Below are 21,202 nucleotides of genomic sequence, written 5' to 3'. Positions count from 1 at the left end.
GTAACAACAGCAGTAGCTAGAGTATTATCATTTTCTTGTGCTACTTTCTCAAGCCCCAATTTCACAGGATGACACAATGAGGGCTAGGTGCCACCTGCACACACAGTAGCTTACATTACAGAAGAGAAACACTGAGTTTAGTGAAGTCAAATCTCTTGTAACGGGCTGCAAGCAACCCTGCCCAACATTTGCCCCAGAGGGAGACATTATCATATTGGACGGTAAACAGATCCACCCTTTGCTCTGGAGGGAGACACTATATATTCCAAGGCTTTTTGCTATACAAATATCCTTGAAAAGGTAGTCCAGAACAAAATAGTGCTTAGTACATCTGCTTGCAAGATGTGTAGCAACAGGAGACTCATGGAGAACTGTCTCCTCAAAGGTGACATATATCTTATAGCTAACATAACTAATGATAAATATCAAATGCTTTTGCCACAAGAGCAGGAGCATGGAAAGGATGCACAGTCATATCACTTCGATTCAACATTGTACTGAAGGTCCTAATCATTGTAATAAAACAGACAAAAGAAATAAAAGCATAAAGTTTAAAAAGCAAAAGCAAAACTATTTCTATATGCAAATGATGTAATTGTTCACATGGAAAATCCTACAGAACCTACAAAACGACTACTAGACATAAGTCAATTTAGTTAAGTGATAAAGTTACATAATAATATCATTAATATGAAAAAATCAATTGTATTTTTATTCATACTAGCAGGAATCAAATAGCAGAATACCATTTACAATTATGTAAAAACCAAAATATTCATTAATAAATTTCAGATGTTCAAAACACCTACACTGGAAACTACAAAATACTGCTGAGATAAATAAAAGAAGATTTCAATAAATGAAGAGCTTTACCATATTCATGGAGTAGAAGATTCAATCTTGTTAAGACGTCAATTCCCTCCAAATTTATCTATAGATTCAACACCCCCAATAAAAATTCCAACGGGATTTTTCTTGTAGAAACTGACATGCTTATTTATAATTTTACATGAAAATTCAAAGGACCTAGAATATCCAAAGCAACCTGGGAAAAAGAAGAAAAAATTTGGAGGACATACATTACCTGATTTCAAGTCTTCTATAAAGCTATATCAATCAAGACCAGGTGTACTGGCATGAGAGTTGACAAGCAGATTAAAGGTACGGAAGAGAAAATGCAGAAATGGGCTCATACTTTTAAGATCATTTGATATTCAACAAAGATGCCAACACAACCCGATGGAGAAAGGAAAGTCCTTTAAACAAAGGGGATGGGGTGTGGATGGGAGCTGAACATGGACCCATACCTCATCCATATACACAGACCTAAAGTTAAACACAATAACTAAAATGATAAAGTCTTTAAAGGAAAAACAGCAAATAGGTTCACGTTTAAGGGTAGAAAGGTTTTTTCAAAAGGATACAGAAAGCAAAGAAAAAAATGGAAAAATTAGACCTCATCAAATGTAAAAACTCTATTCCTCAAAAGACAAAACTAAGAAAATGAATAGGCAAGCTATAGACTAGAAGCAAATATGTGAAAAACGTACATATGCCAAAGTTCCAATGCAGGATTTATAAAGAACTACAAATGAAAAATAAAGACTAACAGCCCAATAAATATGGGCAAAATATCTAAATGGACACTTCACAAAAGAATACATATAAATGGCCAGCAAGCAAGCAGAAAAAAATGTTCAACATTATTAGTCAACAGGGAAATGCAAATTAAAACCTTAAGGTCAAAACTAAAGCCACCAGAATGGCTAAAATTAAAGACTGACAACATCGATGTTGGTGAGGTTTTGAAGCAACTAGATCTCTCATGCATTCATGATGGGAATGTAAAATAGTATCTCATCTTTTTTTGTGGTGAGAACATTTAAGATCTACTCTTTCAAGTATATGATACTGTATTATTAATTATAGTCACTATGCTGTACATTAGATCCCCAGAACTTATTCATCTTGTAACTGGAAGTTTGTACAACATCTCGGTTTTCTCCCACTCCCCAACCCCTGGTAACCACAATCCTAGTCTCTGTTTTTATGAGTCAGCTTTGTAAAATTCCATGTATAACATGATATAATACAGTAGTTTTCTTTCTGTCTGACTTACTTCACTTAGCATAATGCCCTCAAATTCCATCCATGTTGCCACAAACAGCAGGATGTCCTTCTTTCCCTTTGGCAAATAATATTCCTGTGTGTTTGTGTGTGTATACATATGTGTGTATACATATGTATGTATACATATATATGTATACATACATATGTATACATATATATGTATATATACATACGTATATATATATATATATATGCCATGTATATATGCACATCTCATTTATTGATTCATCCATTGACACTTGTTTGGGTTGTTTAAATATTTTGGCTATTGTGAGCAGTGCTACAACGAACATGGGAGTGCAGATATCTCAAGACCCTGTTTTCCTTTCCTTCATATATATACTGAAGAGGTGGGACTGCTGGATCATATGGTAGTTCTAGTTTTAAGGAACCTCCATAATGTTTTCCAGGGTGGCTGAATGAATTTACACTCCCACCACCAGCACAAAAGGATACCCTTTTCTCCACATCCTTGCCAACACTTCCTTGTTGAAGAGGTAGGAAGATGAAGAGAGCCCTCCCAGGCCTTCTGACCTGGTATGGAGTGCCAAGCACCAGATTCCCTTCTGGTGCTTGCATAGGTGGGAGCTTCCCTAGCTGACCCTGGTGAAAAGAGTCGCCTTGAATGATCTTAATTCCAATGGCAAATCTGCTTATACCTTCTAGCTTCCCCTGCTCCCTCTCTAAGCTCATTCTTTGGCTTATCTCTCTCACTTTTTTCCCCCATTCTTTCCCAACCCAAACATTCTATACCCTCTAGACTGACCTGCTGATCATCTCATCAACAAAGAATGTGGATTCTGAGGTTGACACACTTTGACTCAAATTCTAGCTGTGTTGCTCATTATCTGCGTGATGTGGGACACAAGTGCTTCAGCTCACTAAGCCTCAGTTTTCTCATCTGTAAAACGGGGGGAACTTGTACAATTCTCAAAGGGCTGTGGAGCTTCAGTGGGCTCATGCTATGGTTATTTATTGCTAAATAAAAAACCATCCTGGATCTTAGTGGGTTAAAAAAAAAAAGTATCTCATGTTAGAAAAAGATTTGACAGGATTTTTTGTTTTTGAATGAAACTACATATATATCTACCTTATGATTCAACAATTCTACCCCTAGGAATTTACCCAAAAGTTAAAAACAGGTAATGTCAGTAGAATAGCAGAGTAGAAGGATCCAATGCTCGTCCCCCCAACAACTACATACTGAGGAAAATAACTCTAGGACAACTCCAGAATACAATAAAGTAGCTTCAGAAATCCTGAGGAGCACAAAAACTAAGGATGGCACATAGAAGAGTGTAGAAAGCAAACCTGTGTCATCTCATCCCCCAGTGTGGCACTGCTTATTGCCAAGAGGGATGAGTGTGACCATCTCCTGTGGGGAAAAAAGAGAACCAGAGGATCTCAGCAGCCCTAATCACTGCTGAGGACACTCTAGCTTTTGCCAAAGACTCCCACTGTCTACACCTATGCTGAACCCAGCTGATGGAGCTGCCTAGAGTCACCCCCGCTGTCTCCTACTCCCTGCTGGGCCCCAAGCAGCAGCTGCATCCTCCCTCCAAGGGCCAGAGCTGCCTCTGTGCAATGCTGCCCCCTCTCCAGGGCCAGAGCCATATGTACACTGCTGGATCCCTCAGTTCCCAGTGCCAGAGCTGACACCCCTCTTCCACAAACATACACTCGCCCTGGACCCTATCTCTGCAACTGCTACACATGAGCCTGTGCCTGAGACTTCTGCTGAGCTACTGCTGCAGCAAATGCACATGCACGCTGGACCCACACCCAGAAGTATCCTCCTGGCTGTGACTTGCTCAAATGAAATAAAAACACAGTAAACAGCAACACAAAAGCATGTGAAAGCACAAATCTCACAAAGGTAAATATATAGACATATGCAGAGCTGTCTATTACACAGTAAAGGTGGTATATAAATTATTTTTAACCCTAATATAAAGCTTAAACATTTGTTTGTGGGTACACAATATAAAAGGAAACCAAATGTCTACAAGAACACAAAGTGCTGGGGGTGGGAAGAGTAAAAGGACAGTGCTTTGTATGAAACTGAAGTTTTGTTATCAATTTAAAATAGAAGGTTATAACTACAAGATATTTTATGCAAGTCTTGAGCTAACCAACAAGAAAACATATAACAGATACACAAAAGATGCAAAAAAAAATCAGAGCAAATCACTATAAAAAGTCATGAGAGGAACAGAGGGACAAAACAACTGAAAGACAAACAGAAAACAACAAAATGGCAATGTTAAGTCATCACTTATCAATAATTTAACTTAAAATATTAAACTCACCAATCGAAAGGCACTAAGTGGCCAAATGAATTTAAAAGACCAAGATCTACCTATATACTGTCTGCAGAGACTTGCTTTTAAATTAAGGATTCATGTAGACTGAAAGTGAAGAAATGGTAAAAGATATTTCATACAAATGGTAACCAAAGAAAGCAGAGGTCACTATACTCATCAGATAAAATATACTTTAAGTCTAAATCTGTCTCTAGAGACAAAAAGGGTCATTATATAATGATAAAAGAATCAAGTCAGCTGGAAGATATAAAAATTATAAATACATAACACACTCAACATCAGAGTATCAAAAGTAAATACTGACAGATCTGAAGGCAGAAACTGACAGCAATGTAATAACAGTAGGGAACTTCAATATCCTGCTTACAATAATGGATAGAACATCCATCCAGAAAATCAATAAAGAAACAGCTGACTTGAACACTATAGATCAATGAAAGTTCATATACAGGACTTTCTATACAACAGCAGAAGAATACACATCCTTCTCAAGTGCACATGGAACACATTTCCCAGGAGAGATCACAATAGGTCACAAGTCAACAAATTTAAGAAAACTGAAACCATTCCAAGTATTTTTTATAACCACTTGGAATAAAATCAGATCAATAAAAGGCAAGGAAACTGGAAAATTCACACATACATGGAAATTAAACAACACACTCTTGAACTACGATTGGGTCAAAGATAAAATCATAAGAAAAGTTTAAAAGTACCACCAGACAAACAAAAATGAAAACACAGCATGCCAAAAACTATGGGATGCAGGAAAAGCAATAATAAGAAGGAATTTTTTAGTGATAAATGGCTACGTTAAAAAGAAGAGCACAAATAAACAACCTAAATTTACACCTCAATGAACTAGAAAAAGAACTAAACCCAAATTTAGCAAAAGGAAGGAAATAACAAAGATCAGAGCAGAAAAAAAAAAAAAAAGAGACTAGCAAGACAATAGCAAAGATCAAAGAAACTTTAGCTAGACTAAGAAAAAAAGAGAGAAGACACAAAATCAGAAATAAAAAAGACATTACAACTGATAACACAGAAATACTAAAGATCATAGGAAACTACTATGAATGATTATATGCCAACAAATTAGATAAACAAGAAGAAATGGATGAATTACTAGAAACACACAAACTATCAACACTGAATCATGAAGAAACAGAAAATCTGAACAGAACAATAATGTGTAAGGAGACTGAATCAATAATCAAAACCTCCCAACAAAGAAAAATCCAGGACTGTCTGGTTTCACTAGTGAATTCTACCAAACATTTAAAGAAGAATTAATACCAATCCTTCTCAAAGTCTTCCAAAAATTTGAAGAGGAAGGAACACTTCCAAACTTCCTTTATAAGGTCAGCAATATCCTGACATCAAAACCAGACAAGAACACTGCAAGAAAAGAATATTATAGGGCAATATCCCCAATGAACACAGATGCAAAAATCCTCAACAAAATATTAGCAAACCAATTTCAACAATATATTAAAGGAATCATACACCATGATCAAGTGAGATTTATTCCTGGGATGCAAGAATGGTTCAACATATGCAAATCAATAAATGTTACATCACATTAACAAAATGAAGGATAAAAATCACATGATCATCCCAATATATGCAGAAAAGGCATTTGATGAAATTCAACATCCTTTCATGATAAAAACTCTCAACAAATTAGGTACAGATAGAAGGTATCTCAACATAATAAAACCCATTTATGGATAAGCCCACAGCTAACATCATACTCAATGGCAAAAAGCTAAGATCAGGAAAAAGACAAGGATGCCCATTATCACCACTGATAGAATTCAACAGCAAAAAAACAACAAAAACAAAAATGCGACCCAATTGAAAAATGAGCAAAGTACTTGAATAGATATTTTTCCAAAGAAGACATCCATATTGCTAACAGGTACATGAAAAGATGCTCAACATCACTAATCATCAGGGAAATGCAAATCAAAACCACAATGAAGTATCAACTCACATCTGTTAGGATGGCTATTATCAAAAAAAACAGAGATAACAAACGATGGTGAAGATACAGAGAAAAGGAAACACTTGTACATTGTTAGGGAATGTAAACTGGTACAGCCACTATGGAAAACAGTATGGAGATTCCTCAACAAATTAAATAGAACTACCGTATGATCCAGCAATCCCATGTCTTGGGATATATCCAACGGAAATAAAATCATTATCTCAAGGAGACATATGTACTCTCTTATTTGTTGCAGCATTATTCACAATAACCAAGATTTCAAAACAACCCAAATGTTCTTTGAAGGGGATGTGGTATATGGGGATTGGAATTCTGGAGTCCACTGGTATCTAACCCAGCAGAGGCTTTTGACCTCTATTTAGTGAATGAACATATTTGGGGTCCATAGTGGTAGTTGCAGCAGCAGCAATATCAAGGGGAATAATAATAATCATAACAATTTTCTTTAGCATTTTCAAAATGTGTTCACTGTGGTTGTCATGGAGGCATGCCACTCAAATCTCCCTTCTGGAGAGAGCCTCCTGCAAGGAGTGTAATAAGCTGATGGCTTCCAGCTGCCACACCTTTGGGATCTGCGCACAGCAGTAGAACCAGGACATTCCTGGCAGATGGGGTGCTTCTCTAATAGGCAATCTGCGCTCCTGGATCCCCATTAATCTGTCTGAGACTTTCTTGGAGCTGCACTGCAAGATGAGGCTCTTTCTCCCCAAGTCTCCTTTCTTCTCTTTCTCTTTTCACAGGTGTCTCACCTGCATTGTGGTCTCTCCTCAACTACTGTTAATATATACACTGCAATATTATTCAGCCTTTAAAAAAATAGGAAACGCTGTCATTTGCAACAACATGGATTAATCAGGAGGGCATTTCACCAGAAATAAGCCAGATAGAAGACAAATACCTCAGGTTATCCTTTATATGTGGAATCTTAAAAAAAAAAAAAAAAAAGGCAAACTCATAGAAATAAAGAGTAGAATGGTGGTTTCCAGGGGCTGGGAGAAAAGGGGAGAGGTTGGTGAAAGGTTATATAAACTTTGTTATAAAATGAATAAGGTATGAGGATCTAAGGATAGCACGGTGACTATAGTTGTTAACAGTGCATTGTACAGTTGAAATTTAGGCAAGAAAATAAATCTTAAGCATCCTCACCAAAAAAAGAAAAAAAAGAAAAGTAAATATGGAGATGATGGGTGTGTTAATTGTGAGAATCCTTTACAAATTATTCATATATCAAATCATCACATTGTATACTTTAAATACATTATAATTTTATCAATTATACATCAATAAAACAAAAAAAATTTAATCCATTCTCATTTTAGGAAGGTAGATATGAAGGACATACCTCAGGGAAAATGTCAGGTGATTGAAACTGCAAGCAAACACTGGGTAAACTGGATCTCATTGTTCTTCAATAAATGAAGGGGTGAGGATCTCAAACATAAAGGATGTTGACCAATATCATCCACCTCCTTCCCCCATTAAAATAAAAAACCCAGAGAAAGTGGGAGAAGCAGTTTTTGGTAACTCTGCCATATCCAGAATGCTTAAATGCTTAATCTTGTGCTATTCCACTGCCCTCTGCTGGATGTGATAATTCTGACCTCAAAACCAGAAGTTCTAGAGTGGCAGCAATTGTAATCATTGTCATCACACTAGCTACAGTATGAATGTCAAGCACTGTGCTAACTGCTTTACATGCATCATCATCTTCAACCCTCCTAACAATTCTATGGCTAGAAAATGTTAGCCTCTCTTTGTAGGTGAGGAATCTGGAGGTTCAGAACCAAGGTCACACAATTAAAGGGAACTGGGAATTCAATAGTGGCTCTAGAGACAGCTCTTAGCTACTTCCTGTTCCCTAAATATAAACTTCATGCTATCAGCTGTACTGGGAGATAAATCTGGAAAGGTATTACCTTTTGAGACCAGTTGATTCACTATTAACAATGGAATCACAAAAATGATTTTTATTTTAAAAAGCTCCCTCAAAATATCTTCCTCTAATTTTTCCTTAAGAAGCCCCAAAATTTATCAAAAAGGAAAAGTTTACTCCTCAACTAAGGGCAAGAGAGTGTTTCTCAAGAGTTTCTCAAAGTGTGATCCATGAATCAACCTCCTTCATTAAAATCTTGTGAGTTGTTGGTTCAATACACAGAACCCCAGGCACCAGGATGTGTCATGGAAGTAGAGGACAGGACTTGCCGCTGAGAGATGTGATATGTATTAGTGGGATAGGGGTGGACAGAGAGAAAGAGTACGACTCCAGGATTTTTGGCTCAGTAACTGGGGGGGCTGGTAGTGACGTCAAGTGTGGAAAATTAGAAGAAGTGAGTGGGTTTTTATTGTTAGCAGTTCAGTTGTGGTAGTTGCTGTTTGGCAGTGAATATAAAATCAGGAGTTTTGGTTTAGACATGTTATGTTTGAGATGTCAAATAGGATAACCAAATAAAAATGGAAAACAGAGGAAACTACAAAGGAAATAACTGACTTTTAAATTTTACAATATGTTTAAGATCTATCCATGTTGTTTCATGTGTATCTATTATGTATCCAATTGCTGTACAGTACCTGGTATCCCTACCAATGATTAATCCCCAGATTGCTTCCAACTCCTGTCACCATAAACAGCAATGAACATCCTATAGGTTCCCTGTAATATAATAATAAATATATATGTTGGTCTCTGTCTCCAGTTCCTAATACAGGGCTCCTAAGATCCTTAAAAATTCCTAAGTGATAAGAGCACTAAGAATATCTTTGGACTTCCCTGGTGGTGCAGTGGTTAAGAATCCTCCTGCCAATGCAGGGGACACGGGTTCGAGCCCTGGTCCGGGAAGATGCCACATGCTGCGGAGCAACTAAGCCTGTGCGCCACAACTACTGAGTCTGCGCTCTGGAGCCCGCAAGCCACAACTACTGAGCCCGTGTGTCACAACTACTGAAGCCTACGTGCCTAGAGCCTGTGCTCCCCAACAAAGAGAAGCCACCGCGATGAGAAGCCTGTGCACTGCAACGAAGAGTAGCCCCCGCTCGCCACAACTAAAGAAAGCCCACGTGCAGCAACGAAGATCCAATGCAGCCAAAACTAAATAAATAAAATAAATAAATATATTTCAAAAAATAAAATAAATTTTAGAAAAAAAAGAGAACATCTTTTGTTCTGTCAAGGTAATTCTGGGTGGACTCTTTAATCGGGGCTCATAACCAGAAAGACAAAGCCATGATTAGAAGCTTAGAATTTTCAGCCCCACCTCCCCATCCTCCAGAGAGGGAAGAAGGGCTAGAAACAGAGTTAATCATCAATCATGCCTATGTGAGGAATCCTCTATAAAATCCCAATAGTATGGTGTTTGGAGAGCTTTCAGTTTGGTGAACACATCCACTCTGAGAGGGTGATGCACCCGCACTGCACAACAACAGAAGCTTCTGGACCCAGGACCTTCCTAGACCTCACCCTTCATCTAGCTATTCATCTGTACCCTTCATGTCCTTTAATAACTGATAAATATTGTGTTTCCCTGAGTTCTGTTAGCCACTTCAGCAAGATAATTGAATCTGAGGAGACATACTTAACGTGACCAGGTACTACCAGATTCCTCTCTAAAATGGCTGTACCACAAAGGAAACCATTGACAAAATGAAAAGGCAACCTACTAAATGGGAGAAAATATTTGCAAATGATATGATTGACAAGGGGTTAATATCTAACATATACAAATAGCCCATACAACTAAACATCAAAAAAAAACAAACAACCCAATTTAAAAATGGGTAGAACAGACCAGACATTTTTCCAAAAAGGAAATGAGATGGCCAACAGGCACATGAAAAGATGTTCAATATCACTAATCATCAGGGAAATGTAAGCCAAAACTACAATGAGATATCATCTCACACCTGTCAGGATGGCTATCATCAAAAAGAACACAACAAATGTTGGCAAGGTGTGGAGAAAAGGGAACTCTCTCACACTGTTGGCTGGTATGTAAACTGGTGCAGTCACTGTGCAAAACAGTACGGAGGTTTCCAAAAAAACTAAAAATAGAGCTACCATATGACTCAGCAATTCCACTCCTGAGTATATATCCAAAGAAAATGAAAATAACTCAAAAAGATACATGCACCCCAATGTTCATAGCAGCATTATTTACAATAGCCAAATATGGAAGCAGCCTAAGTGTCCCTCAACAGATGAACAGATAAAGAAGATGTAGTATATACACACAATGGAATACTACTCAGCCATAAAAAAGAATGAAATTTCGTCATTTGCAACAACACGGATGGACCTGGAGGATATTATGCTAAGTGAAATAAGTCAGCGAAAGACAAATACTATATGATATCACTTATACGTGGAATCTAAAAAATTTTAAAAAAGAATGAATATAACAAAATAAAAAGAGACTCACAGATATAGAGAACAAACTAGTGGTTACCAGTGGGTAGAGGGTAGGGAGGAGGGGCAAGTCAGGGGTAGGCGATTTAGAGGCACAAACTACTACGTATGAAATAAATAAGCTACAAGGATATATTGTACAGCACAGGGAATATAGCCAATATATTATAATAGCTTTAATTGGAGTACAACCTATAAAAATACTGAATCACTATGTTGTATACCAGAAACTAATATAATATTGTAAATCAACTACACTTCAATAAAAAAAGAGGCAAGAACAAAAATAAAATGCACAAACAGCTCAAAAAAAAATCTGTAGTTTTGTATCAATGTTAATTTCTTAGTTTTGATAAATGTATCATGGTTATATAAGATATTAACATTAGAGGAAGCCAGATGAAGGGTGTATAGGACTTGCAATTCTTCCATAAATCTAATATTATTTCAAAATAAAGTTATAAAACAAACAAAAGAAAAAACCATTACCATTTGCTACTACTTATGCAAATTGAATGTTTAAAAATGGCACAAAGCTAATATAAGAAATAAACTAGGTGCAAAGACTTGTAAGATTGCGGTGCGTAATCTGAATCCCAATTCTAAGTTCATTAAAACAACTTCATTGTTTATCAAACCAACCCCATTTTTCTTAATGAGTGCTAGAAATCTGAACTCATAAAAACACATTTATACCATTAACATATCCACTTTTAGAGTCATGTACCACAATGTTCACTGCAGCTCTATTTACAATAGCCAGGACATGGAAGCAACCTAAGTGTCCATCGACAGATGAATGGATAAAGAAGATGTGGCACACATATACAATGGAATATTACTCAGCCATAAAAAGAAACGAAATTGAGTTATTTGTAGTGAGGTGGATGGACCTAGAGTCTGTCATACAGAGTGAAGTCAGAAAGAGAAAAACAAATACCGTATGCTAACACATATATATGGAATCTAAAAAAAAAAAAAAAAAAGGTTCTGACGAACCCAGGACAGGAATAAAGACGCAGATGTAGAGAATGGACTTGAGGACACGGGGAGGGGAAGGGTAAGTTGGGACGAAGTGAGAGAGTAGCACTGACATATATACACTACCAAATGTAAAATAGATAGCTAGTGGGAAGCAGCTGCATTGCACAAGGAGATCAGCTCAGTGCTTTGTGACCACCTAGAGGGGTGGGATAGGAAGGCTGGGAGGGAGATACAAGAGGGAGGGGATATGGGGATGTCTGTATACGTACAGCTGATTGACTTTGTTATAGAGCAGAAACTAACACAACATTGTAAAGCAATTATATTCCAATAAAGATGTTAAAAAAAAAATCCACTTTTGTTTTATGCATTAGGCACCCATGTAAAGATTTCAATTGGGAAAAAAGATCTTCTGATTTATGCCACCTAGTGGTGACTGAGATAAATATGACTGCTGGCTTAAAAAAAAAAGATTTGAAGGTATCTGTACTATAAATAAGGCTTAACTGGGAGAAAAATGTTGACAATGTGAAAATATCTATTACTACATATCATTTAGATTACAGGTATTCAAAAATACGATATTTCAGTAAAATCAGTTCGGAAGATTAATTTAAATAAAGCCAGAAGAGTAGCTTGCTGCCTACATGAGCAAGCAGGATATCTGATGTGTATTCTAAGATGACACCTATGTTTACATCTATTATGCCATATCAAACACCACCTTAATTCAATCAAGATTTTCATTATGGAGAGTTCCTTAAAACACAAAAATTGGGTTACAATTGGAAAAGGGGTAAAAATAAAGGGGCATTGAAGGTAAGGCGAGTATTCTTGAATGATGAGGAATACAAAAACAAACCAAGAAACGAAGGTTCCTTAGAGGCAGGATTAGCCACTCCCACTACGTGCAAGGTGGAAAGAAAAGGGACGAGGGGGCAATGTGGGGTACGAAGAGAATGTAAGAGGAGTCCTCAAAGGGCCTGGGTTCTACTCCTCGGCTCTCAGAGGGTGCCCCTGAGTAGAACACACTTAACCTTTCTGAACTCCCAGACCCATATCTGTAAACAACAAAGGGACCCCTTTAAATTCTAGTATTCTATCAGGCAATCACCATAGGAAAAATATTCCTGAATCCTTAATAAAAAAAATAACTTTGGTGATACCAACTTAGTAAAACAATCCAGAAACAAAATAAGTAACAGCACTTAACGCATTTCCTGGCACACAGTAAGTACTTCATCAATATTAACTACTAGCAGATAGGAGACTTAGGGAGATGGTCAGAGAGGGGAAACAAAAGGAACAGAAAGAAGAAGAAGGGAAAGATGAGTCTAGCATGCAGTATTTTCTAGCTCCAGCTCTCACATTATCACACATTTAAATACCTTCCTCATAAGTGTGAACCAAAAATACTCTTATCATCATTCTGTATGAGATACTTCTACACTTAAAGAATTATTATCACCTTTTGATAAGAAGAAAAACGGTCTCTTTACACTCATTTTTATTAAACAAATAAGGCTGGTAGTGGAACTTTTTTTTATTTAATGCATAAACATATAATTCTCTTTATTAGAGAAATTGTACATATCGGTGAATATGGTCAATGGTCACATCTATGGGTTAATTCTTTAAAAATCAGAACCAATAATTAGGATAGATTCTATGCTCTCTTTGTTACATTGTGAAGTGTCTTGTGTAGTCATATTCTATTGTTGGAATGACAGCTTGTACAAATTTCAAGAAAATTAGAAGATACCTAAAGGTCTTTAGCTAAGGAAAACAGATTGGTAAATAGTTCTATGATTTAAGCTAACATTGTAAATATCCATTTTATTAAGCAATAACTCCTCAGAAAAAATACAGAAGACAAAATCTTAAATCGAGTATATTATATTAAAAAAATTCATTCATGCAATTGGTGTCTATTCAACATGAGGCTCTCTATAAGAATGACTGACCCGGCCGCATTTAATATTTGCATGTAAGACTTCTTAATGAGTACAAGTCCATATTAGCCCAAATATTTTAATATAAAAATAAGGACAAGGTTGTACATGTTTAAATGAGTGGGAGATGGTCTTTTTATTGCCTATAAGTTTGCTAGAGTATGTTAGAAAATGAGACAGTGTAAAGAATATAAAAATACTGAAGGAAAAGAACAAAAAATAAGTAAAAACCCTCCATAAGGAATGATTCTTGGTTAGTATATGTACTTGCCATATACTATACTGGAATAGTCTTTAATAAATCTGCTATACTGGACTGTCTTCAATAAATTCCTGAATGTTTTTCTATGTTCCACTGTACTTAGAAACATTAAGAGATTAATTTTTCTCAGGGGAATTGATGACAATTATGAATTATATATAGAGTCTTCCAAGTTGCTACACAGCTTCCAAAACAGAGATGAATGCTCAAATTATGCATAATAGAATTTTAAGAGTAATTCTGGTTTGGACCAAAAGTTCTTGGTTTGTTTCAGTATCAAACCAGCCCAATGTTTCTCTGAGGCACACATTCTATTAGCAATGCTTAGGTTATCTGTAGTTCCAAGACAGTGGTGACCCCTCAGTCTCCATCTAACACTGAGTGGCAGGAACCACCAAGTCGAATGTCAATCTAGCATCAAACTAATTCAAGCTATTTGGTATTTAAATCATTGACTCTTGACTGCTTTTGATGCATCCATGCTATGGGTACGTGTATTTCAGGATCCAGTAGTTTACTTAATTCCTCTTGTCAACCCCAGAGAAATAAAGAGGTGCTCTTATCTGGAGAAAAATGAAAATACTATATTTGAAGACTACCTGAAATAGATTTCAGGTGCTTTACTTTTTAATTTAATTAACCTATTTATTTAATCTGAATTCTTTCTTTGCTTCACAGAGACCTCAGACTGACAAAACCCAACTTTACTTTTACCTGATAGAAAAGTACGTTTTTGATAACATGTTAAATCAGAAATATACTTGAAAAGATATTCACGTGTTATCCTCTAAATTCACAGGTTATTCATCTTTCATCAACAGATTAAGCGCTTTGAGTTTCTTTTCCATAAAGAGTTCACAGTTGTGGAATTGCATACTCTCAGCCACTGCCTCAACAAACAAAAGCACTTGGCAAGCTGCTACCTAGAAGTACATATTGCTCTGAAGCTCTGTAACAAGGCAGAGCTAACTGGTGCACATAAGGACATGTGCTTATCAACTGAACAAGGCTAGAACTATCAAAATGTAACATTTTCTAAATAAATTAAGGACTCCCACTAAGACTTCCAGATATGCGGGGCTAAAATAAGTTATACTACTGTGACTTAAAGTTTATACTAAATTTCCCAAAAGGGGGGGAAAAAAAAAAATCCCAGAAGCAATTTGCCTCTAGTCGCATACACAGGTAAGGATACATATGAACACCAAGTTCTCCCCCTCCTTCTGCAACAGTTTCAATGATTTTCTTCATCACCTCAGCATGCCTAAAAGCAAAAGTACATATCTTATTAGTATAGATCAATTGGATCAAAGTAGGAAAAGCAAGTTTTTGTTTGCGAAGAAACCTACGTTGTTACCGTCTGTGAATTAATTTTAATATATAACAGTACTATTGTAAAATATTCTCCTCCCTACTCCCCAACAAGCCAGATTGTTGAGTCATGCAGACAGTTTTATTGCAGCCATGGTAGTCACAAATGAACACAATGGGACTAGTTAGCTTTCCTATAATGGGGGCGGAAGGGGGGTAGGGCAGAAGATCAGAGAAAGGGAAATCATGCCAGGGCATAAATGCAGAGCAAGGGCTTTCTGCTCTGAGAAACAAAAAAGAATCTAAACAGGCAAATTCAAAAAAGCTAGATGGTAACAGCTGGTCAAAAAAAACACAAAGATATTTGTAAGGCTGTGACTTTGCCTCTTTAAATGTTTAACAGAGAGTAAACCAAAAATGAGTTAAAGAAAAGCCAACTGGTCAGAGTTAAGAGGTTTATATATTTTTTTTTCAGATTAAAATTATCTGATTCTATTTAGAAAAAATTTTTTGGCTTTATATAAAGAAGGATATTTATCTGAAGTTTTCCACAAATTTTGTTGTGGCCAACTGGTGAATCTCCTATGCTATAGAAAAAGGAGGCATCAAAGTAATTGCCTGAGCATATACTTGAGAAAAGGGCACTGTACAAAAGAAATGAACTTTTACACGTATCCTGGCTTAAATAACACCACTTCAATTTTTATGAGTACAACCTTCATGAAAGAGGCAGTCAACTTAGAAGATGAGAATAAATGTACTGGCCCTGAGAATATGAAGACATAACCTGAGGCAGCCAACGGCAAGGCCTAAAATGCCCTTGCAATCTCATTTTATAGGCCCCCAGCTTTTTTTTGCCTTATTTACATTATATTCCATAATACAGTCATTTACTAAAATGCTTAACATCACCAGTTAAATTACTTATCTCTTTTTCCCACTGAGTAAAGTTTATACTTCAGAAAGAGACCTGCCTCAGTTTGATAAGCTCTGTCCTAAACTCTCAAGCCACAAGAGGAACCAAAAAAATAACTCTCAAAAATGAAAACCTTTTAGATTAGATAATTTTAGATAGTTTTGGTTTTAAACTAATGACTCTTGAAATACTTTTCACAGTTAGCATTATTAACACTCTTAACATAAATAAACTTGAAAAATGAACTAGACTTCCTATGGGATAGATTTTTGGAATAAAAAGGTTGTTAAAAGTAAGAAGAAAATATTAAAGGATTTTTTAAAACAAGACTGTTGCCTCTAATTAGTCAATGGAATATCAGAGTTTGTATCTGAAAAATACTGTTACCAAAATTGCTCAATGATTTGTAGAAGTTACCCATTAGAAATAACTGAAAGAATTTAGCATGTAACTTTTTTTCAAGGAAAATTCTGAACAGATCATATATATAGATTCAGTTTCACTTATTTGGCCCTGTGAAAACACATTAATACAAAGAAATCCCAAATTATAAAATGTACTTGATTTGGTAGGGCTGAAAACCTCTTAATTGAAAAGTAAAGGAATAGAAATTCTACATACATCTCCCTTCACTAACCGATAAAAGGAGATAAATAGGTCACCTAGAAAAAGCACAGTTAACTTTACATTGCACGTTAGCAGAAAGATATATCACAATAGAGCAAACCATGTCTAAATGATTAGTATTTTTTAATCTAAAAAGGATCTTCCAAAGTATTCTTGGAGCTAATAACAGGAGTGAAATCACAAAGATCTATACTATAACTAAACACACACAAAGGACAAAAATTATTCTTAATGAATTTAAACTTAAAGGAAATTGGTAAGGTTTTTTTTTTCTTTGTCTTATATATTATTTAAGCACAAAAACATTCCTAAGGAAGACAAAAGAGAATTTTATTTATTAAGTAAATTTTTCTGTTCGGGCACCATGTTTATACAGACTCCCAAGTAGTAAATCCATGAAGTATACACACACACACGCACACAAATACACACACACACACACAGACACACCTGCATGGGTGAACTGAACACATAGGAGGTGGTGGAAGATGAGGGTGATTTTCAATGGTCACTGTTTTCTTCACATGATCTTGACTGATGTCTTCATACATGTGCTCAACTGTTAAAGGCTGCCGTTGCTAAAACCATAAAAAGTGCTTTGAAATTACTGTTTAAAAACTTTTAGGCCTAAACTTCAGGGTTTACACTTATCCCCACCTCCCACATCACTTGCAGTTCTGAATTCTATACTATTTAGAATCACCAGATTATTTTGGGCAAAGGATTTATTTACACCAAATAGGGAGGGAGGGAGGAGAGAGTCTGTCCATCAAGGCTATGTGACATCAGCCACCATCTAATACAGAAAAGATCCCACAAAAAGGCAGGTTCATGGCTATCAAAACATTTTATAACTTTATAACATCTTTTAGGCCGATTTTGTTTTATTTTCTTGTTTCCCATTTATGGTCATTGGAATGACAGGTTAAAGAAGTTAACTTTATTTCAGTTATCCTTTAATTCTTATTAAGTGAAATTCTTAAGGAAAAAAACTACATGCAATATGATCATTCTGCAAATGCCTATATATCCAATAGATATAATCCCAAACAAAATTTAATACAACAAACCAATTTCAATTTTCCTCACATTTTGAAGGGATAAATAAGCTCAGGGACCAAGAAATAAATGTAACAGATTATTTCTGTTTAATTCTTAGCAGCGGTGTTGTTACAATGAATAATTCACAGTTTCTTCAAAATAAGAATAAAACTCAACATTAATCACAAAATTATAAAACAAATGATTTGTAAAATTTAAAAGGCAAAAGTATATATCCATGGGCCTAATGACAAAAGAATTCAACACAAAAATTTTAAATATTTACATTAAAATGTCTTTCTTTATTTTTACCTCATCATAGCCGAACAACCATAGTCGGGGTGTCTGGTAATATTTATCATAAGTGATGTAAAGGTCATAAGTTCTGGTTTGCAAAATAGCATCTTCACCTCCAGCATCAGTTTTAGCTTTACAAGCTTCTACTAGTTTCCTTGTATCTAGAGTAGCCTGGTAATAGTGGAGAAAAATTTACAACCATTAAAATCACTATGAATGTCATGTTTCAGAAAATCTATTTTTCCCATCCCATATATTTTTTATTCAACAGCAGATATAACAAAATGTAAAGCTAAAATGTTATATACTGTAAACAATGTACACATATTAAAAACTCATCTGATAGATCAAGATATTAAGAATACTAATCCCCAAGTTTACTCATTAAAAATTAACTAAAGAAAAAACTTGATTTACAAACCTCATCTGTTTCCAACAATCCACTCTCTTCATATTCTGTTTAAAAAAGCAACAAAAGATTAATCAAGTTCAAAGTAATTTCCTAAACCAAATTACATATTACTTCAGAGTACCATTCAAAACCTGGGTTTTTGCTTCTGTTCTGACTGAAGATATTGAATAAACATGAGGGAGCTAATTCTATACTTCTAAAGCAGCAGACACTTCACGTGACAAAGCCAGAGAAAGTTAGCAGGCTTAAGGCTTGGTCTGTGCTACGACAGTCTATTACTAATACCAATTGGCACAATAATACTGTAGAGCCTTAGGTGACTCCATAGGGGGCACAAGGCTATTTATAGAATTGCATAAAACGTGCTCGTTAAAGTCATCACTGACTTCCACTTGGCTGAATCCAGTGGTAAATTCCCAGCTTTCATCTTAATTGACCTCTCAGGAACATCTGGCATGATTTATTCCCTCTTCCTTGGAACGTTTTCTTTCCTCAGCCTTTAAGATACTACATTTTCCTGGCTTTCCTCTCACCTCACTAGCTTCTCCTGCACTATCTCCTATGCTGGTTCCCCTTCATCATCTACAGTAACTACGGGCTCAGTTTTTGGACGTTGTCTCTTCTTTATCCACACTTACTCCCTTGATGATTTCATCTAGTCCCAATGGCTTTAAATGCTGATGACTCTTAAATTTATTCCCTGACTGCAAACATGGATACCTAATTGTTTACTTATGACTCCAATGAATGACTAAGGAGCAGAGCAAATATCACATGTCAAAAACTGAGCTCCTAGAGATTAACCAAGATGGCGGAGTAGAAGGACGTGCTGTCACTCCCTCTTGCGAGAGCACCAGAATCACAACTGACTGCTGGACCATCATTGACAGGAAGACCCTGGACTTCACCAAGGAGGATACCCCACGTCCAAGGACAGAGGAGAAGCCACAGTGAGACGGTAGGAGGGGCGCAAGCAGAGTAAAATCAAACCCCGTAACTGCTGGGTGGGTGACTCACAGACTGGCGAACACTTATACCACAGAAGTCCACCCACTGGAGTAAAGGTTCTGAGCCCCACGTCAGGCTTCCCAACCTGGGGGTCAGGCAACGGGAGGAGGAATTCCTAGAGAATCAGACTTTGAAGCCTAGTGGGAATTGGATTGCAGGACTTTGACGGGACTGGGGGAAACAGAGATCCCACTCTTGGAGGGCACACACAAAGTAATGTGTGCATCAGGACCCAGGGGAAGGAGCAGTGAGCCTGGGGGAGACTGAACCAGACCTACCTGCTGGTGTTGGGGGGTCTCCTGCAGAGGCGAGTGGTGGCTCTGTTTCACCGTGGGGATAAGGACACTGGCAGCAGAGGTTCTGGGAAGTTCTCCTTGGCGTGAGCCCTCCCAGAGTCTGCCATTAACCCCACCAAAGAGCACGGGTAGGCTCCAGTGTTGGGTTGCCTCAGGCAAAACAGCCAACAGGGAGGGAACCCAGCCCCACCCATCAACAGTCAAGTGGATTAAGGTTTTACTGAGCTCTGACCGCCACAGCAACAGGGAGGGAACCCAGCCCCACCCATCAACAGTCAAGTGGATTAAGGTTTTACTGAGCTCTGACCGCCACAGCAACAGTCAGCTCTACCCACCACCAGAGCCTCCCATCAAGCCTCTTAGATAGCCTCAACCACCAGAGGGCAGACAACAGAAGCAAGAAAAACTATAATCCTGCAGCCTGTGGACCAAAAACCACAGTTACAGAAAGATAGAGAAGATGAAAAGGCAGAGGGCTATGTACCAGATGAAGGAACAAGAAAAATCCCCAGAAAAACAACTAAATGAAGTGGAGATAGGCAACCTTCCAGAAAAAGAATTCAGAATAATGATAGTGAAGATGATCCAGGACCTCGGAATAAGAATGGAGGCAAAGATTGAGAAGATGCAAGAAATGATTAACAAAGACCTAGAAGAATTAAAGAACAAACAAACAGAGATGACCAATACAATAACTGAAATGAAAACTACACTAGAAGGAATCAATAGCAGAATAACTGAGGCAGAAGAACGGATAAGTGACCTGGAAGACAGAATGATGGAATTCACTGCTGCGGAACAGACTAAAGAAAAAAGAATGAAAAGAAATGAAGACAGCCTAAGAGACCTCTGGGATAACATTAAACGCAACAACATTCGCATTATAGGGGTCCCAGAAGGAGAAGAGAGAGAGAAAGGACCAGAGAAAATATTTGAAGAGATTATAGTCGAAAACTTCCCTAACATGGGAAAGGAAATAGCCACCCAAGTCCAGGAAGCGCAGAGAGTCCCATACAGGATAAACCCAAGGAGAAACACGCCGAGACACATAGTAATCAAAGTGGCAAAAATTAAAGACAAAGAAAAGTTATTGAAAGCAGCAAGGGAAAAACGACAAATAACATACAAGGGAACTCCCATAAGGTTAACAGCTGATTTCTCAGCAGAAACTCTGCAAGCCAGAAGGGAGTGGCATGATATACTTAAAGTGATGAAAGGGAAGAACCTACAAC

The 21,202-nt window shown here is 36.9% G+C and overlaps 1 protein-coding gene across 1 annotated transcript in view; it reads right to left on the bottom strand.

The window, feature by feature from the left end:
• Positions 1 to 13,373: 13,373 nt before the first annotated feature.
• Positions 13,374 to 21,202, bottom strand: part of ATG3 (autophagy related 3) — a 34,359-nt gene continuing 26,530 nt past the window's right edge. Inside the window, exons 8-12 of the mRNA XM_059921170.1 lie at positions 18,676 to 18,710; positions 18,270 to 18,425; positions 17,367 to 17,494; positions 15,258 to 15,326; positions 13,374 to 13,610 (exon numbers count right to left, since the gene is read on the bottom strand). Of these exons, the coding sequence (XP_059777153.1) occupies positions 13,529 to 13,610; positions 15,258 to 15,326; positions 17,367 to 17,494; positions 18,270 to 18,425; positions 18,676 to 18,710 (470 nt within the window). The 3' untranslated portion in view covers positions 13,374 to 13,528. The remainder of the gene's footprint in view (positions 13,611 to 15,257; positions 15,327 to 17,366; positions 17,495 to 18,269; positions 18,426 to 18,675; positions 18,711 to 21,202) is intronic.

The sequence above is a fragment of the Balaenoptera ricei genome, chromosome 4 (assembly GCF_028023285.1).
Source record: "Balaenoptera ricei isolate mBalRic1 chromosome 4, mBalRic1.hap2, whole genome shotgun sequence".
In the NCBI taxonomy this organism is placed as follows: domain Eukaryota; kingdom Metazoa; phylum Chordata; class Mammalia; order Artiodactyla; family Balaenopteridae; genus Balaenoptera; species Balaenoptera ricei.
The sequence above is the reverse complement of the archived record's forward strand: the minus strand, read 5'-3'. Positions and strand labels throughout refer to the sequence as shown.